Source organism: Anser brachyrhynchus, assembly GCF_964034855.1.
Source record: "Anser brachyrhynchus genome assembly, chromosome: 2".
In the NCBI taxonomy this organism is placed as follows: domain Eukaryota; kingdom Metazoa; phylum Chordata; class Aves; order Anseriformes; family Anatidae; genus Anser; species Anser brachyrhynchus.
The window spans coordinates 100,117,459-100,142,437 of NC_137695.1; the positions used below are offsets into that span (position 1 = coordinate 100,117,459).

Consider the following 24,979-nt stretch of genomic DNA (forward strand, 5'->3'; position numbering starts at 1 on the left):
CGCAGGTATGGGTAGGTATGTGCGTGTGTACACACTCACACATTTACTACTGTTGTTCAACTTTTCACTCCTACGAAAGCCAGTGGGATATTCGAAACTTCAGAGACTGAAAAATGAGGTACAAACCCTTTCCATTGTCTGAAGGCTATTTCAAAACCTCTTAGAAAGACAGGGTGTTCTCTGCAAATGCCTCCAGTGGGATTTACCATGAAATTAAAGCGGTAAACAGTCTAGTGTGAGTGCTGCGTACCTTGCATTTACTGCATCAGGTTTCTTTCACCTAACACTTTTTAGCTGTTCTTCTTCCGTATTCCATTTCTGCTTAGAAATGCCATAATTTCATTGGTATCGGTAATATCACACTGCACCCTTGGCGTGCAGACGTGATACAGCTGAGCCAGCCGTTGTGCCCCACTCCATCCCTCCGGGCCTGCCCCACGGCACTGCTCCCTGCAACAGCCTCACCAGCGTGCCCGGCTGCATCCTGAGGCACCCCGACTTCCTAACCCATCTGAAAATAATCGCTGCGGATATCAGGTTTACAGTTTTCTGCTCTGTTAATGAGTTCAGTAAATACACTGGGCAGCAAAATGCATATCTTGCTAGGGGAAGGGACTGGACTATGCAGCCACAAACAAGGGGAAAACAGGGAGGGAATGGTAGAGGAGAGGAGGGAACGTGCTTGGCTCTGCCAGCAGCAATTAGAGCAGCTCAGCTATGCCGCCTAACCAGAGCTGAAGTCTCCACATTTTGTTCCCAGCTCCAAGTCAGAAGTAGTTAAGATTTGATTTCAGAACAACACAAGCAGTGCACGTACAGAACTTTACAGATGTGAAAAGGTAATACATAATAGAAAGATAATACATAATGAAAAGATAATACGTAGTGGAAAGATAATACATAATGTCCTTTAGGGTATACCAACACAGAGAGAAATCAAGAGGCACATTTAAAAAAAATCAAATGTAAAAAATACATAGTTTTGGTAGTGCCTAAGCTATTAAACAGGCAGCCCAGAACCAAGGTGGGGGGAGATACTCTGGTGCTGAGTGACCCTGTTCTGTGTGAATCACGCTGTAGCCCCAGTGCTGCGAAAGGCACCTTCCTCTAGGTAAAAGAACCGGGGAAGAAACAAGAAAATACAAGAAGGGCGGCCATGGGCAGGTAAAGTGAGATGGAGAGAGAGCAAACCACTAACGACAGACGTGGCCAGTGGCAATGATTCTGCCTCTGCAACACTTTGGAGACGCAAGTGTTGTTGTTCTCCCCATATTCTCCTCCCCACTGCCAGACCTAGAAAGCTAGAGTAATTCAGCAATGTGTTTATCTTTCCATTTTCTTTTCTGCCATAGTCTCCCGTATACTTGAGAGCTCTATTTCTAGCACTGCTCTGCTGTGGAGGGAAGAACTGAAGTGAGCACGCAGAAGGTGTGGATAGCAGCAAGCCTGCTGCCCCATTGCTGTTCTGAGAGGAGAAATTCAATACCATCAATTGGCATTTATTTCTTTTTAATTACTTGTACAGGGAGATGTTTTTCATGAAGCTGGACACGAGGGTACAGAATACATATCCCTGGAGTCCAGCTCTCCAACAGTGAGCTTATCACCTTAATCTGTTAACAAAATGAGCCCCAGAGCATCTTACAGGAGGCGCACATTCAAACAAGCCCACTGAATTCTTTTCTGGCTCCCCATCGACAGGCCAGGCTCTGCTGTTCTCACTCATTTGTGTAATTTACCCTCCGAGCGGTTTCACTAATCGCGATTCATCTTCCCGAAACAGGACTGCAAGTAGCCTGGGGTAACTATCTGCACGAGGGGAAAAAAAAAAACGAATCCGGTCCTTTTTTCACCGTATCTGACAGCAAACCTGGATCTGTGCATTGAGTGCTGTGCGTTACGCTGAGCAGAGTGCTGTGATGGTGTGATGGGCTCTCAAGGAGGGAGCGAAGGGAGGAAGAAGAAGAGAGCCCAGTGATCTGAAGAGAGGCAGGGAGTGCCTGCACCTGGGCTGAGGAAAGGACGCCAGGACCTCGTGCGCTGCGCAGGCACAAACGGGAGAAAAGCGGAGAAGTTCCTGCAGAATAAACAACTTTTTTCCTTTTTTTTTTTTTTTTTTTTTTTCCTCCTCATTTAACGGGAGCCTGGCACGGGAGAGAGCAGCCAAAAGAGGGCGGAACTCCGCTCCCCTCAGACCCACCGAGGCCGGCACCCCGAGGCGGGGGGGATGCGCTGCGGGGCCGGGGCGGGCGGCCGGACACCGCGATGAGGGGCGCCGGGGGCTGCTGGAAGCGGCTGCGGCTCAGGGGCCGGCGGAGGAGCTCGGCCGCCGTCCTCCTGGCTTGGGCCGCCTGCTGGCTGGGGCTCAGCGCCTCGCTCCTCGCCCTCCTCCGCCGGGGAGCCTTCCCCGGGCGCTGCACGGACGAGAGCGGCCGCAGCATCCTGGCCAGGCTGGTAGGTGGAGGGGCAGGGTGGAGGGCGAGGGAGGGAGGGAGGGAGGAAAGGAGGATGCTCCCCGGCGCCGGGATCCCCGTCCTGGGGTAAAATGAGCAAAAAGCAGGTTTTAGGGTTTGCGCTGGGAGCGCTCGGGAGAAGAGGAGCAGCGTGGGTTAAGGCGCGCAGCGGGGTCTTGCTTCTTAATTCGGGCTTTTCGTGGCGCTGCTGGTGAGAGGGGAAGGGAGGAATGCTGCTGGCAGTGAGACAACGGGCAGCGAGCAAGAGCTGCCCCCCAAAATTTCCCTCGGTTCTGTCTGATAGAGGAGGAGCGATCACAGGGATGGGGAGTGGTGCTGCGCTGGGTGCCAGGCTGCAGCCGGGGGGAAGGATCCTGCCCGTCCCTCTGCGAGGGCACAGGACGGTGGGGAGCCCCCGAGCTCCATCCACTACCATCAGAAACCAGAGCAAATGGATGGATGGAGACCTGGTGCTGGGTGCCTGGAGGAGACCTGGTGCTGGGTGCCTGGAGACCTGGTGCTGGGTGCCTGGAGGAGACCTGGTGCTTTCCCTCGTGTTTGAAGAGGATTAGGCACAGCTGCAGAAGCCCAGGCAGAGCCAGATGTCAGGCACCAGCTTGGGAAGTTGTCTCCATTGGTGTGTGGGAAGCGTGGTCTGGAGGTTGTCTTCAGAAGGTCCTTCCAGAGGAACGGTAGCTGAGAGCGCCGCGTCCATCTGCTTGCTTCGGTGAGTCTCGGACAGTAGCACCAAGGTTTGTAACCGACAGGCTTCCCGAATGGCGTTAGAAAGGCACTGTCCTAGTGAAACAAGGAGCAAACAAGCTCATATTCGTCAGCCCAGAAGTAGGTCTTTGTACACCTTTGCAGCACTGCGTGAGTTTTGCAGCTCTTCAAAAAGTGCAGTTGGTCGCGAAACAACCGGGTGGCTTTAGCCTCAAATCTTCCACAAAGCAAAGTCAACTTCCAAGGGAAACTATATTGCCGGTCCTCTGTAACGCATTCAGCAGGAGAGAAGATGAGGAATTATTTTAAACAAGTGGGTGACAATTGCACGGGTATATTCTCCTTCAGGTGGTATTTCTGAGGGTTTATTTCCCTCTCGTAAGTAAAATGTAGCTCTGTGTAGCTGTGTACTGCTCTGGGAAGGACAGAGCAGCACGCTGTGTCTGACAGAGGCAGCTTTCAGCTCTCCCAAGGACCACTTGCTGTTCCCTAACACCACTCTCACCTTCTTTTATAACGAACAAACTAAATTGCGTAGTGATCAGTTTTGATTTTTCTCCCGAGAGTTCCATTAATTTTGCTGCCTCCCCAAACCTTGATTAGCATAGCATTTACATAGAAGAAGTACATGATTACAAGACAGGACTCGTTCTCAGGCCTGATTTACACACAAAGTGGCAGTGGTACAGCAAATTATTTAAATTGATATAAATTCTAGATAGAGTTTACATTAATTTAAACTTTTACATGAATTTAAACCCATCTTTTTTAACTTTTCTTGGTAAGTGAACTAAGGATATGAAAAATTACACAGCCAATTTAAACAGAAACAGATGAGTGAGTCCAAGCCTCAGTAATGCTGTGTTTTTGTGTCTGTCTCATCAACAGATCTCAAAGTGCAGCCATTAAATAGAGGTGTCAGTGTGACAGACCGTTTCTAGAAGACTTCTTTGGACTTTAATTCTCCTGTTTATCAGCAGTCATCGTGGTGCTATAAAATCTTGTATGGTGAAGTCTGCAGTTAGTGCCAAGTTTCCTGGGTTGGTAAATTATAAAGAGAGCATCTTTTTGTTGCAGGGTAATCTGACTCACCTGGCTAAAAGTTTTCAGTCCACAAAAATGGGCTTTAATAAAGTAAAATAGAAGCTAATAGACCGGGGAGCAAAGCAGTAAAGGCTATGCCAACAGGATGGAAGACTGTCCTGTGAAACTGCGTGACTTTGGAAAGGATGTGGGGGTTAAATAATTGCTTCAGCATGAGCTACCAGTGCAGACTGTGCCTAAAAGGCTGATACGAGCTGTGACTGTACCCCAAAAGGAGAATTAGGGAAGGGCTGCTGCCTATCTTTGCAGCACTGGACCATGGCACTCAGTTCTGATGTTTATGCTTCTTAAGATCGGTGGGGGGAAATTAGAGAGAGAAATGGGGAGAGAATAAGAACACAAAAATGATGGGGTTGAAAAAACAGCTATTATAGTGAGAGGGCTGAGGAGCTAAGCTTACTCAGCCTATCATGCATATGGCAAAACATAAAACATAAGGTGGGCTGAAGTACTGAGGACATAAAGTTGGGGTCAGTCTTTGCTGGCCTTTGAGGTTGTAATGAACAGGAAAACGAGGACATTTTTAAAACCACTGAGTGAATTGCAACTCACTGTATTCTGTGAGTAGAGAAACCCTCGAAAGTTGTTCAAACTGCTCTGCTGCTTTTTTTTATTAGTTGAGGAAATCTTTCTGAGATTCTTGCTTGCATTGGTGACCAAGAGAGAATGTTATTTCTTTAGGGCCAATCTGTATTTCATCACTGTGAGCGTAGGAACTCCTTGGGCAATTTATGTTTGCAGAACACTGCCCAGGTTCAGTGTAAGAAGAATCACATTCAGAGACTGTTTGTCAGATACTGGTTGAAATGGAACAGGAGACAAGTCCCAAACGGCAGCCAGTTCAAAAATGACTCAGCTCCTATGCCTGCGACATGTGAGACTAATTTTTCCATGACTTTTCCTCATTAATGCCATTAATAATGACATGATGGCAGCACAAGAAAACAGGCTGCATGTTCACATGCTTGACTGCAGGTCTTCTGGGCACGGCTTCTTCTAGACGTACATGCCTATGGGCCCTCCAAGAGTGAATGTGGTCGATAAAGGACCACAGTAAGACTGTCCACAGGGGCAAGGGTTCACCCATGTGGACCCAATTACAGGACTGCGCCCTAGTTCTCTTAATGTAGCGGAACAAGGATTAAGTTGTGGTTTTCTCAGTAGGAGAGCAAGGGTTTTAAGTGTAATTATATTTAAGCTCCAAAACAAAATGAAAAAAAAAATCCTTCTGCTTGTTATCTTTTCTAAAATTGCCTGGCGTTCCAGGCAGCAAGAGCTGCTAAACTGCTTCCGCTGAGAAAATTACATTTCCTACTTAAAAAGGTAAAATACATTTGTATTGCATTCATAGGAGCAGATTTTCAAAAGCAAGATCATTGATCTGTGTGCTCTGAAGTCCATGGGCAGCCCAGTGAATCTGCTTGACCGTGCTGATGCAGATGTGGATGCAGATGTGTGCATCACACACGTGCACCCCCTGGACTCAGGGTCGGGACATTCATGCCAGAGTTTGCCTTCGTGGCTCCCCTTGCTGGCACTGAATATTTTCTTTCGGGCTGTGAGAACATTGCTTTATGCCTGTCTGACCAGCCCTTGGTGAGCCGTTTCAGCCAATTTAGCTGAAAATTTAGCTAAGTTAACCCTTTCCTGCACCATTCCTGGATTTTAGATTTAATCCCATGCCCGCTCCCTGGTGTGTTTTCAAACTCTGGGCTTGGAATATTGCCTGGCATCAGAATGCATTCCCCTGGTGCACACCTCAAAGGCTCTTCTAAGGAAATGCATCCCTTGAATTGTATGCTCGTGTTTCCTGTTTATGTAGCAGCAAGTCACAAACGAGGCAGGGTTAGGCAGACGTTGCAAGTACTCCACGTGCAGTGGGAGCTGCCAGCTCGCTTAAATGAAAGCTCAAATGCCAGAAAGCAAGGAAGGAGGCTGACACTGTCAAGCCTCCTCCCAACTGTTTGGCTTCCTACACCACCACGGTCTGTTCCCCTTCCACCAGAGAGCGGTGATCACCCCTCTGCCGATTCCCCCAAAGCAGTCCCTGCAGCTGCACTTCTGAATGCCCTCAGGAATATAGCAACTGCCTACACTCTTGGACGCGATGGTATGGAAACAATTACGGGTTGAGGGAAGGCCTGGTGAGGGAATCCTTGCAGTTCTCTTATGAATTTACAGTGGCCACTTAACTATCAAGCAGAAAAGTAATAGTGTCATAAAGCATGTACAAATTTAAAATTTCTGAAAGTTCTTGGTCCAAGAGGTACCAAGTACAACCTCTTTGCTTCCAGGCACTGCAGAGGGAGGTTCTTGCAGCTTCCTTCAGGGCATCTCGAGCACAAGGCTGACACATGCAGGACTGCTGAGGGTCCCAGCGATCCAGCTACCCATCCACAGCTGTAGTTTAAGTGGGGATGTCTAAGTTACACTGTGCTGAACCTTCCAGAGAAGTCCTGAATTATGTAAGAATTTATCTCTGTGCTTTAAATTGTTGAAGCCCAGAATCATATAGCATGTACAGCACGTATAAGCGCATGATATGAGACAGATGTGCTCATATAGCACAACTAAGTGTGTTGAAATTTTGTCCCACTGAATTCCTGTGTGGCGAAAACTTAAGAGTAACTGGTCATCCAGTCCATTTCCTTGTCTGGAACAAGGCCTGCCCTTCCCCATCCCAAGAACTCCTGTTTTGAAGCAAGACTCCCCCCTAGCAGGAGGTCTCCAGGGACTTCTGAAAAGCTGCACAATCACCCATCAGGTACGGCAGGGGCGTGTTTGTGCTATGAGAGCTGCTGCAGCCCTCTTGAGCTTCGAACTGAGTCTCTACCTTTCTCCTGAGTGGTCCGTGGGCATGTGGTCCTGCTATGGTTATTCTTCTCTTTCGCTCCAGTGTCTTGACTACAGCAGCGGAGCCCTGACCGGCGACCTCTGTGAGGACCTGTGCGTGGCACAGAAGCTGGTGTACAAACACTGCCTGTACTACGACAGAGGGAAGAAGGTGATCCAGGCTGACTGGAGAGGCCAGCCCATCATCCTGAAATCCAAAAAGGAAATCTTCTCCAGCTACCAGCATCTCAGCATGCTAGAGGAGGTGGAAACGCAGGATATCACCGAAACGGAGCTCCTGCTGATGGCAGCCTTGGAGGTCAAAAATGTTCTGGGTCTGGAACTGTCCAACAACACCATGGGGCCCCTGTGGACAAGGAGGAAGGGACCCCATTGGAAAGCACAGGTGGCCAGCATGTGGTCCTTGCTCCAGCAGGAGGAATATATCTTCTTCAGTTTGCTGCAGGACTTCAGCAAACATGTGCTGCGAATTATTGGCTCTTGTGGACACTTCTATGCCGTGGAGTATCTCACAGCTGGACACGCCTGGCACAAAACTCTTTTTCCCTTGGAAGACATGGTTGGTCCCTCCCTCACTGGCCACAGAAGCAGAGTGAGAGCCATCATTGACATCGCACTCAGCTTTCTGGACATGGTGCAGCATTTCGATAATGATTTCTCTCACCGACTTCACCTGTGTGACATCAAACCAGAAAACTTTGCTATCAGGCACGATCTCACGGTAAGCTGGGGCTTTGGGGCTGCGTTGCAGCATTTTCAGGTCAAGTTCTAGACTGGAAGGGGCTGTGTAAAAATGACAGTTCTCTCCTCATACAGTTTTTGGCCAAGCTTTTGCAAAACAAACGCATTTTAAAAGTGACAGGGGAGCCTTATTACTACTTTTTGTCATTGTAATATGTGCAACCACATCTCAGAGCACTAGATCCTGCTGCTTGTTTTGGGGGCTGTTTATTTGGTTCTGATTTGTTTCACCTGCTCAAAGGTACTGACACTGACGGGGTCGTATCCTTTGGACGTGGTGAGGGATGCCTCCCGAAGGCAAGGGGATCTCAAAATCTGTAAATGAAGCTGTAACCTGAGTCCTGGCAATTATTCCTGGCAGCGATGCTGAAAGGAAAGCTGTTAGAGCCTGAACACTAAGGCTGGATTCTCTGGCCTGACACAAGGGGAACTCCCCGCATACAAGCGTACACATCTTTTTGCTTTAGTGTTCAGATTATCCAATCTGGAAACGATTCGAGGATGGTGAAAAGAAACTCCCCGGTACTGTTGCTGTTTGACTTTCCCTTGTACAGCTGTAACTCAGAAGCGGATAACTGTAAATGTTTTCTAAGGGGTGATATAGCTCACCACCATATTGCTGAATATGCATTCAGTCTGCGGACAGAAATTCCACGGGTTTCAGTGGGAATTGTGTGTATGGACTGGAGCCACCGCGTAGTAAGCTTTTGAACCAGACTCGCAGTTTCCAGTGACGTCGGTGGAGTTTCTGCACTCCGAGTGCATACAAAGTGTTGTCAGGAGCTCGAATGCTATTATCAGCACTCACGGACACTCCAATCTTCAGAGCACTAGATAAACATTGCCTAAGATTATAGCCATTAAGAGCAATTAGAGTGCTTCCCCTTCGCCTTCCCTTCACTTACGTTGTTTATTCAGGTGCAATACAGCAGCAGAACAGGGAATGGCTGGGGAGGTGTAGCAAGAAACTAAGAAAAGCATAACAGTATTTAGGCAAAGTGGGATCTGACAGAGGTTCTTCAAGGCAGGCTTGCTCATCCTTTTCAGCTCTGCAGGCTGTAACTGCACATGGCTGAGCACACGCTAGAACATCTGCTTTGCTGCCTACTTAGAGGAAAATGATTGCACTTAGGAGAAGAGAAAGGATATTTAATGTGTCCTCCATTACCAGTCCCTTTGGTGAGGCTTGGTTTTCCAGGAATCTCTCATGACTTCCGGGGTCCAAAGAGACAGCAGTCACCTCCTGGTATACAAAAGCCATCTAATTTAGTATTTTCTAGGAAAAACAATTACAAAAAGAAAAAAAATAAAAGAGCTGCTGCTCACGCACGGGTCTCCCAGTTGTACATTAGGTACAGGTCATTATGTGATGGTATCTCCAGCTGTCACCCTTGTGGGCTGAGAGGCAGGAGATGCCTACAGCCAGAAAGCTGAGGGGGGAACAGAGATAGCTTCTGATGGCTGACTGTGGGAGGAGGCTGAGAAGTAGGAACTCTAGGCTTCTTTGTCAATCGTCTCCAGAATGGGGACACAGCAAAGGCAGCTTCTCTTCTGTTCCACATCCGTTTTAAGCAATTTTTTGCATGCTTGTTTTTCATACTCTCTACGGGATAAGAATAAAACCCCATAATAGTACTGCTATTACTCATCCCAGTAATGATACTGCTAACACCCGAAGAAATGTGCCAGGAGCGCAACAGTTTGAGAATTGTTTTCAGCTGATGGGGACGGCTCTCCAGCCCTTGCTCCAGCCTTCACATGCTGTTCCTGCAGTGTATGGGTGTAGAGATCACTGCCTTGGTGGCTCATCCAGAATAATTTTAAGATGCCACGGAGCTATGTGAGGGGCAGAATTGGAAGGTCTGGGTGAACAGGCAGTGCTCAGGGAGAGTTGCTTATTTTACCAGCACCTCAGAGCTAGAAAGATTGCTGCACCTTCGACATAGCTCTAAATCAGGTCAGGAGCTAAGCTGGTTCCTTCCTGCATTTCCTTAGGACTCAATACCTTCATCATAATTTCCAGTCATTACAAAATCAAGATGTAGCTGTTTACATGTTGTGTCACCCAAATCTATCTGTAGAGCATCTGGTTGGATGCCCAAGCATTTTTGTAACAGATGAACTTCAGTGAAACAACTGAACCCTTTGGCAGCTGCATATTTGAGAACTAGGGCTCTTTTTTTTTTTTTTTTTCCTCCTTGTTGTCAAAAAGGAAAGATTGTCAAAGGTGCTCAGTGCTGGCAGAGACCTACGGGAAGCTGGTGCAGTGACCATAGGACGGGGAAAATGCTTCACCGATTTTACTGTCTCTTTGCCTTGCTACAAGAATCTCCAAAGAAGTTCATATCAAATCTAAAGAATGTTTAAGGAAGTAAAGAAAAAAAAAGAACAAAAACTGCCTTTCCAAATGTGTGAAATTCCTTAGGCCATTTCATGATTATCAAGCTCTCCAAGAAGCTTAAAAATACATGAGTTTTTAAGCTATGCCTCATCTCTTTAAGATTTCCCCTGGGGGGCAAGGGAGAAAGAAAAAAAAAAAAAAGAAAAAAGAAGAATGAAATGAAGATTAGATGTTCCTCTTTTGCCTGTGGAAGGTTTGCTTGGCCTTCTACCAGACCAGACATCTTTAGCTGCTGGGGTTGATCCAGCTGATGCTCCAGCCACACAGTTCAGCTTCCCGTGTAACTTTGGAAGGTTGAATCTCAAAAATAAGACTGTCTTTTGGACCCAGTTAACTGTGCTTTGCCCAGGTCCCTGTAAAAAGTATTTTAGCCCCTATGAGAGTCTCTGAGTCAAGGTTCTGAGTGTTAAGTGTTAAACATGGCTCTGAAGGCGTGCTGGTGGCTGCGTTCATTGCACTGAAGGGAGACTGTGTTCACCCAGAGCTTGTCTCTGGGCAGCTGCCACCCCATTACCAGCTTCCCTTCTTCCCCTGATTACTTCTGTGATTTTTTGCAGTGAAGCATTCATGGGTGAAGTGACACTGACAGAAACTGAGCCTGCAGCCATTCAGTCTCAGAGTGGTTTCAAATCCAGCACAGGCAGCAGGTGTCCAGACCTCTTTGTGCTGCACAGTCAGTGCTTTGCAAGCCTCGTATCAGGGTGAGAAAACTGATTGATCCCTTCAGTCCTTATATTTTCCACTGAGAGCAGACGAGGCTCTGTTATGAACCTTTTACTTCTGGACAGGCAGAGCAAGGTCCTCACACAATAAATGACAATAACTGCAGCAAGCACTCCCAACTTTCAGCAGCCTCAGGGATCCATTTCTACAGCTGCACAGGTACAGCTGGATGCAACGGCAGGTTTGGAGGAGCCGTACCAGGGGCAGGTACTCCTGTGCATCGCAGCGCTCCTCTCCACAGCAGCAAAGTTTAGTCTGAAAGGTGAATTGCGAAACGAGACCATCTGGCCTGCGGGTAATTTGCAGCATCATATAATTAAAAGGTTGAGTTGCCATCTGCATAAACTGCAACAACAAGTTAATCAATCTTCAAGGTGGATAGTCCTGGTTTAAGGCAAATCAATCCAGTTGACCTCAGGGATGCATACTGTCCGCATATAATTTTCCCTTTCCTGCTGTGGTAAGCACTGGCCGCTTTTGTTTAAGAATTGGTATTCATTAGACCACTGCTGCTCGGTTACGCTAAAGAAAGCCTTTTCATTGAGATTCTGGTTCACCACAGGCACATGATCTCAGCACAGCATTTCCAAGAGAAAGGAGCAAAGGAATGCTTGCTCAGCCCTGTCCACAGTCTATGCTGTGCTGGTTTTGATGGGTTGTTTTGATCCACAGGTGGTGGCCATCGATGTGGATATGGCCTTTTTTGAGCCCAAAATGAGGGACATCCTCGAACAGAACTGCACAGGAGATGACGACTGTAATTTTTTTGATTGCTTTTCAAAATGCAATCTGAAAATCAGAAAATGTGGAGCACAGAGAGCCAATAACAACTTGCAAGTGAGTAGACACAGCTGCTTTATGCATCCATTTCTTTTACAATCACATTGACTATAAAACGTCTGGTATGTACGATGACACCGTGCAGTGCAGATGGACACGTTTTTAAATGTGGCCACATGAGTGCCAGTCCCATCCAGAAATCCCATCTTGGGGCAGACAGACCTTTATATTCACTAGCATTTATTTGCTGTGTTTTCATGTAGCAGCTACAGAAGTTGTTTGCCCAGTGCCTCACATGTGAGGAGAGGCAGGAGCAGGGCGTTAGCATTACTGCCTCCACTAACAGTGAAGTCAAGGCTGTCTACCTGTAAGCAGTAGGAGGCTGTGGCTGCTGTTCTCCACTCTCCAGACATAGTATGGAGATGGAACAGAGAAAGGGGTCCGTGGGTTTCCTGGCCTCGGATTGAGGTGTCCTACAACTCACCCAAATGGTGCTGCTGGGATGTGCTCGCTCAGCACAGAGGCTGGGGGGCACAGCTCGGCTGCACTTTGCTTCCCAGCCTTCCCATCCTCACCACTTGTTATGCAGAAGAGCAAGAGCAGCCTGAGCAGAAGGGAGATTCCTCATCTAGAGAACAGCCTCTGTACAAACTCCTTTTCTTTATCTTCCTCTTTGAATGGCTGAAGGCATTTTGGATTCAGCTGCTACAAGAGTAGAGACATTTTGCTTCAGTCCCGGGGAAGCGGCAGCGCATTAGTTAGTTACAGCTCCTGCAAGACAGCAATCTGCTCTTTTTCCTCAGGTCATCTGTGACAAAATATTCCGCCGATGGTTTTCTCCCAGCCTCAGAGGGCCGCTGGTTTCCTTCCCCCTGCAGCCGCAGCTGCAGAAAGCTGTGCAGGAGTGTGCAGAGCTGGGGCGTGTGGATGCTGCGGCGCACCAGAGACCCCTGAATTCTCTCTCCGAATTGTACCACCTGCTTCGGGTCAGTCAGCAAGAACTGCTGAGGGCAGAGTAGACACAAAAGGCACAACTGCGAAGGCCACAGCACAGCCGGTGCTAAGGGACACCGCGTGCGAGGCAGCCTGTGTTTTCTGTCCCCCTCCTTCACCCCTCCTGCCCACTGCGTTACATTCACGGTGTGCAGATTGGTTTTCTGCTGTGCAAATGAAATTCATGGCTGCAGGTGCAGCACGTCTTGTTAATATCCTTTGAAGTGTGAAATTGTTTTACATTACCTGATTCCACTCTTGCTTATTTTCCCGAGCTAGTGCTAGTGCATCTGTCTGAATGCTGGGCATCCACTCACGTGTGGGTGGTGCTCTGAAAACGCAAACAGTAAGTGCAGCACATCTAATATCAATAATTAACACAGTGGATGGTTGGGTGTGGAGAAACATGTGCATGATGTTTATTTTTATTTCACTGTAGAATAAAGATTTTAAAAGCGAGGACAGAGTCTTCTGTATTAAAAAAAAAAAAAAAGTTCAAGTAGGGAAATGCATTGTTACGTGTGAAGGGTTGCTTTTGTACAAAGCACTCCTTTCTGATGTCCCCAAATGCATTTTCTCTAGTGTGCTGTATTACTTGTGCCATAGCTATTTTTCTGGGGAGAAATTATATGAGAATGGGAGAAATTACGTACTCAGGGCTTTTCTAGAGCAAAATAATTACTCCCGTGTTTAGTTCCCATGTGGATACTCATATTCTGCAGTGGAGAAGTATGAATAGTCCCACTGAATTTTACCACGTGAACAAGACCTCAGGCACTTGAACATCAGAGCGCTTGATAAGAGGCATTAGTTTGCCAGAGAGCAAAATTACCCAGGAATGCCAACAATCTGTCCTTTGCACTGAACAGAACAATACTGAGACCCTGTGATTTCTTATGCAGTATTTTTTTTTAATGAACAAAAGGAAAAATTCACAAGAATTTCTGATCTTGCAATTGGTTACAAAAATAAAGGTTCCTAGATTTGTTAAAAATCATTAACTTTTCCTTTAAAATTTCATAGCAGCGTCTGGAGAACCTAACACACAGGTGCAGAAGACAGTGTATATTTAGTCTCAGTATTGGGTAATACACCCTTGAGCTCTTTTTGGCATGAAGACCTTAAAAACCCCACAAACAAAAACAAACCAACAGCCTGTGACAGCCCTCAGCTCAGAAGGACTCTTCAATGTTAAAACTGACCTTACTGTTTTGTGGATGTGAGACATGTAGCAATGCCTAACCTCTTTTATCTTTATATCCCTCAGCATTATGATGGTCCTGAAGCCTGGGAGCACTAATTCTACATAAACTTTCTATTTCTGGGCAGCAGTAGTTCTTCACAGTGATGTTTCTGAAGTGACTGCCTGTGACCAGAAAAATGTGAGCTGTTTAGGAGGACTTGATACTTAACCAAAACTAGCTCAAATTTTCAAACTGGCATTAGTAAAAACAAACAACAAAACCATTTCTTGCAATAAAATACTGTAATTTTAAAAACCACTCAAGTACTGAAAAAGCTTATAGAGAGTAGAAGATCATCTGCCTTGCTTGGGGCTGTACTGAAAGGAAACTGCTGCCCAGCCAGAACTAGAACCAGAGCTCCTGACGCATCAGGTTGTGTTCAGCCCACACTTCTCCTCTAACCTGGGAGACAAACAATGTTTCACTATTTTAAGATCACCCTTTGCAAAAGCAGGAAAACAAAACGGAATAAGAAGAAACCTGAGTTCCACAGAAAGTCCTGCTACAAAGTTGTGAAACTGATAGAGGAGAAAATGTTTAAGGATAGAATTAGGTTGTGGGAAAGGGCTGGGGACAGATGAAGTATCTCAGAATCACAGAATTATAGAGTCACAGAATATCCTGAGTTGGAAGGAACCAACAAGCGTCACTGAGTCCAACTCCTGGGTCTGCACAGGACCACCCAAGGTAGAGAGAAGATGAGCAAAAAGAGACAAGGAAGAAACAGGAAAAAATAAGTCTCACTTCGTGAAGACTTCGTTTATGTTTCAGTTTGTTTAAGTTTGAATAAACTGGCTTTTAGTCTGGGGAAGAAAAGACTGGGTGAGGCTGCACCTCAAGTGCTGTGTTCAGCTTTGGGCCCCTCAGTACAAGAAGGACATCGAGGCCCTACAACATGTCCAGAGAAAGGCTACGAAGCTGGTGAATGGCCTGGGACACAAGTCCTGTGAGGAGCAGCTGAGGGCACTGGGGTTGTTTAGTCTGGAGAAGAGGAGGCTCAGGGTAGACCTTATTGCTCTCTACAGCTACCTGAAAGGAAGGTGTGGGGAGTTGTGGGTCAGCCTCTTCTCACAGATAACTAGCAATAAGACTAGAGGGAATGGCCTCAGGCTGCACCAGGGGAGGTTCAGGTTGGAAATGAGGAGACATTTCTTCTCAGAAAGAGCAGTCAGGCATTGGGACGGGTTGCCCGGGGAGGTGGTGGAGTCACCGTCCCTGGGGGTGTTCAAGGAAAGGTTGGAGCTGGTGCTTGGGGACATGGTTTAGTGGGTGACATTGGTGGTAGGTGGATGGTTGGACCAGATGGCCTTGGAGGTCTTTTCCAACCTTCATGATTCTATGATTCTATGATTACTTCCCCATTTCCCTGATCCTGTTAATCATTTCCTCCTTCCCAAGCCTACCGTAAGGTAAAAGGATGCATAATGCAGACACTTGATGCTTTGTAGCAGTGTTGCACTCCACCATGGCAGGGTTCCCCTTCCCAATTTCACACTTACATTTCAGTCATGTCAAATTTCTACTGGCTGTGATGTTTCAGTTTTAAAATGGGAGGGGGGAAAGAGGATGTAGTGAAATGAAACATGGTGGCAGCAAAATGCAGGTGGAATGTCACTCCATTCAGAAGATCCTTCTTCTTGGTGGGATTTAGGAAGGGAAACTGCCTATGAGAGCTTTCTCCAAACCCTCTGTGGTTTAGCTGCAGCCACCTCCACCTGAGAGGGACTTCCGACCCCCATGCCACGCACTTTCCCAGATCATTAAGTTTCATTTCTTCTTTTCATGATACAGAGAGCAATCCTAATGAACACTGCCTCAGAAACCTCTCAGTAATAACACAATAGGATTATTTGTATGTGGCTGGGTTGTGAGGGTGCGTATCACTTACGCAGCCAGTTCTTTGGTGAAGGGGGAGACGAGGCGAAGCTTAAGAGATTGTGTGAACACAGGCCTTGACCCTCCACTGTCCCGTGCACCTTGCAAAGTCACTGAAACCTGGGGAATGGGAGAGAAAACTGCTGCCACTGAAGCCAATGAAAAATTCCAACTAGTTTAGCAAAGGTACCAGTGACCAAAACAGGAATAAAAGAGCATAGTTCCTTTTTCTCCTTATGACAGAAAGAAAACGAAGACACTGGTTTACTCCCATTTACCTGAAGGAGGCGGATGCAAACTACAACCATTTGAGAATGCACTATTTTACACCCATATTTTAAGGCAAAAATGAAGAATCATTAGCCCAGTGCTCCCTTCTGACAAAGCCCATTTCAAGCTGCCTTGGCAGCAGTGGCTACCAAAGCCGGCCCTGGCATAAAGAGACAACCAGCTGGCATGCACTTGGAGGTTTGGCCAGGCCAGATGGGCGCTGAATGGAAGTCCTGCCTGCTGCTGGGCCTTGGCTGCTGGCACAGTCTGTGGCAATGCAATAGCCAGCGCGGACAGCTGGGAAACGCTTCGCTGAAACATTTCTGGGGTACCGGCAGAAAATGAAACTTTGTCAAAAATGATATCACGCCCTACAGGAGTTTAATAAATAACAATGATGTTTTAAAATCAATTTTGAAGGTATCCAATATATTCAGTTTTCACAGTTTAAGTGGAAGAGTCTAAATTATTTTCTCAATTTTCGTTAATTCATACTGAAAAGAGTTGCAGAGCAGAAAGATGAAGGTAGAGATTAATTACAACTTAAAAAAAAATAAGTTCTGACTGCTCTATGCAACGAAGCTTTTTAGTACCTTCCATGTCTTCTCATGTTTACTTTTTATCTGAGTTCAGATGAGAAATTTTATGAAAGCTCAAAATTCTTTGTGGAGGTTTTTTCACCCATCCCCAGTGGTCAGGTCTGGAAAAGAGGAGGTCCACAAATAGCTTTTTAAGTCACCTTTGCTTCCCACTTCATTTCTGCATACGGTTTATGACGTTAATTTGGGCTGCAATGGTTTCTGCTTGGTTTCTCTCACTGTCTCCAAAGCAGCTACGTCTCCATACAAAAAATAGGTCCTCTTACATAGGCTCACTAATAGCATTTGGCTGTACTGGAAATGGCCACTCAGCCCAAGTCTGTTCCCTTTAAATTGATCTCCGCCCCACCTCTTTGCCTGGTCAGTCTGTTCCTGAATCCTTTCCTTACTATAAAAGTGGCACTACCTCTTAATTCATTTGTACCACTTGCTGCGTTAGTGCCTTACTCAGCAATTTCCTCACGTATTTATGGCTCTCTGTGAAACAGGAATGACATTAAGTCATTGTTTATTCCTTCTTTGCATCTCCGTTAACAGCAGGTGTTTCAGCTCTGCAATAACCTAAATACACTATCTGCTCCCACAGTTTACAAGAGGTGAGTACGGCTGGAAGTCCACTTCCTAGCCCACTTGCCCCAAAGGGTTTCCATGGTCTCCCTTGTGCTTTTGGGGTCGACATAAGGGTGACTACCCCAGGACAGCAGGTCATCACTATAGCCAGTTTTTCATATAAAGGCTGCCGACTCCCTAGTGTGAGTTCACTGAACCCCCTCCACTGACAGTGTTCAGATACATTGCGTGAGGCAGCAGTAGATACAAAAACAGTTATTTGGGATGGGGGAGAAGAGAGGGAAGCGTTTGTTTTCTTTTGATTAGAAATACTGAAAAGACAATTGCTACAGGTGAGAAATGGGATCAGGAGGTTGAAGGACTTAGGGACTCCTCACGGATTTTTCTTTTTCCTTGGTTGAAAGTGTGGACCCCAAATGCCCTTTTCATTTCTTTTGTAATTATTACATTTTTAAAGGAATTAAAGCCATATACCATGCCACCTGTCTCTCAGCAGTTCATACTGAGGTATGCAATGGGTAGGACAGTGATAAATTGCAGCTTTTAATGAGTATCAGGCTGGGACATCAGAGCCTTGTGCTTCTAATAACATCTGGACACCCAACTCTAAAAAAAAACAGAACCGGTATCAGTGGAAGCATGGAACCAGCTCAGCGACCTAGGCAGATGCTGTCAGAAGCCTAGAGCAGGCAAATGATGAAATCCATCTGTTGGGGCTGATCCGCAGTGTGTTCAAGCAATAAGCAGTCACACGCCAGGAGCCGCTGGCACTGTCACCTTTCCAGATCCTCAGTGAGACCAGGAGAAAGGCTTGCACTTTGATTAGGCTTTCAGTGGCAGAAAAAGGCTGAAACTTGTAGGGAATGGAAGAACGAGTTGTTTGGAAAATGAAAATCCAGGACAACTAAGCTCAGAACCAAAGCTAATAAGAGACCCTGTCCTGAAAAATCAGAGAACATCAAGAAATTGGTTGTGAAAATAAAATAAAATAAAATATCCCAAACACTCCGACTGTATTTCTTTAAAATATAAAGAACAACAGCATAGGGGGTGCAGTAGTGGTATCTCCAAAGTAATTCATTGTATGTGTCTAAAGGTCTATACAGCAGACATAACACAATGATGTCTGCAGTCAGAATAAAATAATTTAGTGAAAGCTTTTAGAAGTATGATTTACATACATGCAGAAAACTGCCCCAATTACCAACAGCCTATACCAGCCAAAACAAAACAAAACAAAACAAAACAAAACAAAAACAAAAACAAACCAAACCAAAACAAAAATAAAACAAAAACAAAAACAAAGAGAAAAAAGGGCTTTTCTCAATAAAAGTGTTGTATGTTTATAAGTTACAGCACGGCTAAATGCTGAAATCTCTAGAAAGGCTATGATCCACAGTCTTGTGGGGTTCTTTAAAGTTTTGATAAACTAATATCCTGCAGGCTTGGGCTCCTAAACAGCAGAGTGATTGCTGAGCTCCTTGAAAGCTCTGGGATTATTTTGGCCTTCTGAAATATACTTTGAGCCTCTTGTTCTTTAAACTGCAGGGGCTTTTTCCTACACTACAAATGTGCATAAGTAGTGACGGCAGCCAGAAGGATCTGCATGTGATCCAGTGCATAATCACTTCCACAAGCATCTGCTGCTAGTGCTTTCAAGGTACACATAATCCAAGCCGGAGACTATTGCGAATACCTCTCATTTTCCCTTGCCGGTTCCTTAACGGTTTGCTTGTAGCTAGTTAGAAACAGAATCGCCCCCACCCCACTTAAATTGGCCATAATCTCTCCAAGATTCAAGCTGCAGCAGGAAAAGACCAAACTGCATTGAGTTCAGGATGGGTTCATTCTCTTAAAGGTACGAGATGTAAAGTTGTGGGAAAGAACAATAGTCAATTTCTGTTTCTAAAGAAGAGGCAGTCTGGCTGAATGTAAGTAGCTGAAAAATGCACGCTTAGATGTTTCAACCAATATACCATGCACGTTCATAAATTAACATTCATCTGTATTTGCATAATTAAAAGACTATACATCTTTTCCATTCAAAAGAAAATAAAGGAGAAGGTGTTTCCTACTCCAAATTTCACATTTTCCAATTATTTATTTTCCATTTCTATGTAGGAAATTTGAGGCTGTATCCATATTCTTAGGAAACAGATTTTTTCCATTACGCTAAGAAAGTTAATAGCTGGAAAAATAGTTTCCTTCTTTTTTTTTTTTTAATCTAGTTCAAGTACCATTCTGACCTTGCAGATGATAGTTATCAGTGGCTAAATAATAATTACATGAAACAAGGACCTGATTAATAGACTGGATATATAGCAGGTAAGTAAAGATCTGTGTAATTACTCCAGTGTTCAAAATTTAGCTTTTAATGTGATCATGCTGGTAGTATCTGATTCTAGATTGCATACATACAAATAAATGTTTTGCCAACCCTAGGTACAGAGTTCAGATATGCTTTCAAATAGATTAAGGGTACAACTGGCTCTTGGAAAACTGTGTATCCAGACTGGAACACAGAGGAACAAAAAATAACCCTGACAAATTTACATCTATGATGCTTCCTCCAGTCAACATATTTTATTTATTTATTTATTTATTTTGGTGTAGTAAAGGCAGCACGTATGCACATCGACACTCATGCATCTATTCGATGAACTGCAGTGTCATGTAACATGTTCAGTGAACATTGCAAAAACACCCAGTATTTTTATTTTTCCTACTATTTTCTATGTAAATCAGGAAAATGTGAGAATAATCAGTCATATGAACGAACATCACACACTACTCAGAAATAATGAAAAAATAACGGAGCGCTTAATCAAATTCTGCATTTTTGCCCACTGATTTCGTTACGATTTTTTTTACATGATAAAAGAGTTAAATTTTTGGATCAAACTCATGTCTCCAGCTCTTAGAAGACATCAGATGAACGGTATTATGTTAGCCAAAGCAATATTGCTGAAGAGGCATTAGTTAATGCAATTCTATTGCATTATATACAGTATTTCCATTGTCATTTCAGTAGATACCTCTCTAAAACAAGAAGTAAGGCCAAGACTCGGCCAGCAAAGTGACAAGCACCACAGAAATGCCTGCAATGGGACTCTATATTAAATAGCAGGGAGAGACCTTCAGTCCCACCTCATTCTTTTTGAGTTTGTTTTCCCTTGTGTATGTACCTAGATGAACTCACATGTGGTATTAGGCATGTTTCAAGGGGATCACCCTTTACACCAGCATAATTCACTGTCATGTCAGTGTTTGATCTTGATTCATGTCAGCAGGACAGCAGAAGCCCCTTGCATTTTAAGTGGGCAGAGGTAGGAGCAATATGAGCTACATACCCATTTAATATATGCAAGAATATGGAGGTTTCACTGCAGCCCAAGTGTTCCAGAGCTTTATTTCTTTCCCGAGCTGGAAAGGGTGACTGACACAAGGACCCCAGCAAAGCCCATCCCCGTCACTGCCACACACTGGCTCAGCAATGGCATCAGGCACATCGGCAATGGTGCTACAGCTCCGTTCACACCTCAGCCACCTCTTCTCAGCTCTAGGAAGGGGCAAGGAGCTCCAGAACACAGGCTCTTCTTTTCTTCTCTACCTGGAACGACGAGCAGGTAGACCAGGTCAACCCAACCTGTTGGTTCAAGGCGGTAACTCAGCCCCTTTCCTCCTCTTCAGTCACTCTCACAGCTGCGTAGCATTGTCCAAACTGAGTACCCAGTCATTTTGTCACCCACTTGTGAACAGAAGGTGGTCCTTGGCATGGTGGTCTGCAAAGTGAGAGGGCAGCAGTGTCCTGGTACCTGGGACACGGGGCAGAGCTGTTTCTCTCAGGCTGACTCCACTCAAAGATTTCTTGGGATAATTTCCCAAACAGAGTCACCTAAGAGCACTCATAAATCTTGAAAAAGCCTCACATGTAAAAGAAATAACATGGAGAAGACAAAATCAAAGCATTTACAGCGAATCTTTGAGCAGAAACTGAGATTCAGGGCTGGAGGGTCCCAATAGTGCTGACAGTGAGCATTAACTCTCGTAGTTCTTGAGGGCAAGTTCGCTAGGAAATAAAAGCCTCTTCTCTGCTGGGTCTTAACAGGCTGCTAAAGGGTGATCCTCTAGCTCAGTTCCCAGTCCTGTGATGTCTCCACCTGGAAAGCTTCTTTCATAACTTTCACAAATCGGCACCCTTGTAAGCCAGCGAAGGACTGGAGTCTCAGAGAAACGCTGCATTCATGCCAAGAAGGGCAGTGAAATAAAACAAAGCAAATGCAGAGCCACGGAAGTGCCTTGTGGATTGATTTTGCCCTGTTCCAACAGCTCCAGGATTTTGAAAGCCTCGCACAAACATTGCTGAGAAAACCCTGCTATCATAATGTAACCCACTGCAAAAAGATCGTAGGGGTGAATTTAACACCATCTGCTTTCCAATGTGGGAGACATAAGATTCGTCTGAATACTCTCTATGACATAAGGCAGCTTTTCTGGAAAGTGTGAAGGAAGTGAAAGAATCTGCTGGGCTCCCTCCTTTCACATTTCAGGCGGCAAAGCACGGTAGGGCTATGTCTAATTTGTAGTCCAGGAGTTCACAAAACTGTCAGCCAGGTCAGATGCCGTCTCTGGAAGCGTGAAGAATTACAGTGGAGGCACACACACCTGCTAGGGCATCTGGATAAAAGCCTGGTAGCTGGAGTGTGCAACTACGCAGCCATAAATATTTAAACGAGCTACTCTGAGGATACGTCCTCAGGCTGCAGTTCTGCCGGAGCGCAGAGCAGAGCTGGAGCAGTGACGAACCGATAGGTGTGGGTTTTTAAAGGTTGTTTGTATGCATCTCTGTGGACAGTTCTGGGACTATGAAGTGCTATTAAATGAAGATAATGGTGTCTTTTTATTAGAAGAAAGCTGTACCAAACAAATAGAGCCTCTCTCTTGCCTAAGGACAGGGAAGATTTTTATGAGAAGAGGCTGAGTACCAGGCTTCTTTAGCCTTAAGAGGCTTCTGTCTACAACTGAGGGGAGCACGTAAAGAGATGGAGCCAAACTCTTCTCAGAAGCACGTGGTGGCAGGACAAGAGGTAACTGCACAATGAGGAAAATGGGAAATTCCAACTCAATATTAAGAACAAGTGTTATACTGTGAAGAAGGTCCTAAAGATGTTGTGAACTCTGTCTTTGGAGGTATTCAAACTTGCCAGGACAAGACCCAAAGAAATCTGGTCTAACAGCCTGCTTTGAGCCAGAGGTAGGACTAGGTGACCTCCACGTCTCAGTACCTGCACGCATCCTATTCTAAAATGTCAGCCACACACGTTAAAAATCAGAGAAACATAATGGTCTTTCGTAACTGCTATTACTCAAAATACCCAGATGTTTCTTGCAACTGTGGATATTTTTTATGCAAGGGGGGCAAAAGCACATATTTGGTCTCTGCCTAGCAAGTTCTCCATCTGAACTTCTAAGACAATATGGCCACATTTTAAACATGTTTTTGCTTCTTTTGGGCTAAATGGATAAGAGCCCCAGTGCTAGGTGCTGTGCAGGACCAGCACAATGTCTGCAATGCACAATGCCTGAATTTGCAGTTGCGTTTGGACCCTTCTACACTGCTCTATAAAAGACCTTCACGGACAAAAGTGGATATTGATATCATCTATATCCGCTGCAAGACCTCAGTGTGGAAAAAAATCAGAATCAAGCCCAACAGTTTGGTGTCCTTTGGTGTGACTTAGATACATCCTCCCTAACAGAACCTCGGTGCTGAGAAAATCCCACTGCTCCTTGTCTATCTTAGATGAAATTGGAAGATATAGGATGAAAAGAGACCAGTCAAACGCTGGAGGTACAAAGATTTTAAAAGGTAGCTGTCAGGTAGCTAGCAGAGAATTACGAAATAAATTCTGTAGAAATAACATAATAAATGTTTTTCAGTTGTGCAGATGAATAAGACGTAGCAGGATTCTAAATTATGTATCACTCGTGTTAGAAGCTTCAATATTTTCTCCCCAGAGAAGCAGTATATGTGGCAGATATAAAAGTGTTGGCTTTTTTTGTTTGTTCGTTTGCTTGTTTTTCAAAGTGTTACACCAAGTTTCTGATTTCAGCCACATGTCAGAGCTGGGAAGAGATGGGCATGTATCCATCTTGCCTTCAGGCCAAGCCATTTAACCAGAACTGGGAATACGGGCAAACTTTCTCAACCTCCTTCTCCCCAGTGTAATTGTGTAAAACCACACTCCGCAGCTCTCTCTGTGAAAATGACCAGTGAAAATATCATGCTGCACGTGTCCATTTATCAAGTGGGAAATTATTTTTAATGTACTCTTGAGGAAAGGTAACAGGTAAGTACCAAGTGTTCTCACGGTCGTTATGCAGGGGCATAAGTCAATCTATAAATCAATAGCTGGCCCAATGCCATTCGTTTCTGAATGGAAACCTACTATTTTTGCAGAGTTACGCTCATAGGAGCTGAACATCAACGCTAAGCACTGTGTAGCTATTAGGAAGAAAACAGGCATGACAACACGAATCACGGAGCCCCTGATGAACATCTCCGCACATGGCTGCTTCTTCTAATCAGCAGCCGAATTTAATGAGACACCTGCAGATTACAGACACTCTTGCTCCAACATAAATTGCCCTGAGAGCACAAAGTCCTCTTTTACAAATATTCTTCAGTAAGTCGTAAGCCACAAAGAGTTCATTGTCACTAATCACTTACTCCTCATTAATTTATAATTGTATGAAACCATATTCCCCCATACGTGACCTACAACAGATCTGAAGATTAAGTCAGAGGCTGTTAAGACCTCCTAATTAGCGCAGTTTTCAACCCTTTAGTTTTCACTAACAAACCAGGGCTGGATACCCAGAAGCTGACTCCTTGCAATGCTGCAGATAGAGTAATTCTTTGTCAGCCTGGCCCGTACCGGGTGGGTGAGGGCAGGGAGTGAGTGCATCCTGCAGGTCTGCAGGCGGCTCAGGCTGGCAGGGATTCCTCCTCGGCTCAGTGCCGCGGTGCTCCTGGCCTGCCTTCTACTCCCACATCGGCCAGGGGCAGCTCCTACCTTCAGAAAACTGAGAGGCAGCCCCTCTGAATCCCAGAAATCATAAAGGTTGTGCACGCCTTGTCCTATGGTTGCCTTACTACGAGTGCAGAAAGGAGGCAATAGAAGCTTTATTTTCCATTTTATGTTCTTTGCCGCATAGCAGAAGAAGCAAAAAGAAATCCGCTAAAGATAGAGAAAAGAAAATTAAAGAAAATTAAAAATTAAAGAAAATTAAAAGAAAATTAAAGAAAATTACAAAAACCGGCTCATCTGAATTAGTGAGCTCAAAGAGAAAGAAAAAGCATGTTGCAGAGAATTAGGATATTTTCATCTATCGAGCAAGCAGTTGGAAATCACTGGCGTGAATTGCTGCACCTGTGGTGCGCCCTGGGCTTTGTTATCTTTGACCAGAACATGGCAATGCCGCAGCCAAAATCCTATCAGACTTCTCTGCGTGCTCTGTTCAGTTGGTGTCTCAGGCTTCCAAGGAAATTGGCTGAGCTGTTTTGTTACCATTGACAAGAGCATTTTGACTTTTGAACATCTGTGATGAATATTTTAAGGATCTTTGGTTTAATTTTTTGGTAACCTG

General features: G+C 45.2%; 1 protein-coding gene across 1 annotated transcript; it reads left to right on the plus strand.

The window, feature by feature from the left end:
• Positions 1 to 1,171: 1,171 nt before the first annotated feature.
• Positions 1,172 to 13,230, plus strand: DIPK1C (divergent protein kinase domain 1C). The gene is made up of 4 exons (XM_080580584.1): positions 1,172 to 2,454; positions 7,177 to 7,854; positions 11,671 to 11,835; positions 12,582 to 13,230. Exons 1-4 carry the CDS (start codon positions 2,266 to 2,268, stop codon positions 12,795 to 12,797), a joined length of 1,248 nt encoding a protein of 415 aa, XP_080436710.1. The 5' UTR covers positions 1,172 to 2,265; the 3' UTR covers positions 12,798 to 13,230.
• Positions 13,231 to 24,979: the final 11,749 nt, after the last annotated feature.

Coding starts and splice junctions, on each gene's coding strand:
- DIPK1C (XM_080580584.1), top strand. CDS start 2,266: ATGAGGGGCGCCGGGGGCTGCTGGAAGCGGCTGCGGCTCAGGGGCCGG. Junction 2,455..7,176: donor GCAGCATCCTGGCCAGGCTG/GTAGGTGGAGGG, acceptor CTTTCGCTCCAG/TGTCTTGACTACAGCAGCGG. Junction 11,836..12,581: donor GAGCCAATAACAACTTGCAA/GTGAGTAGACAC, acceptor CTTTTTCCTCAG/GTCATCTGTGACAAAATATT.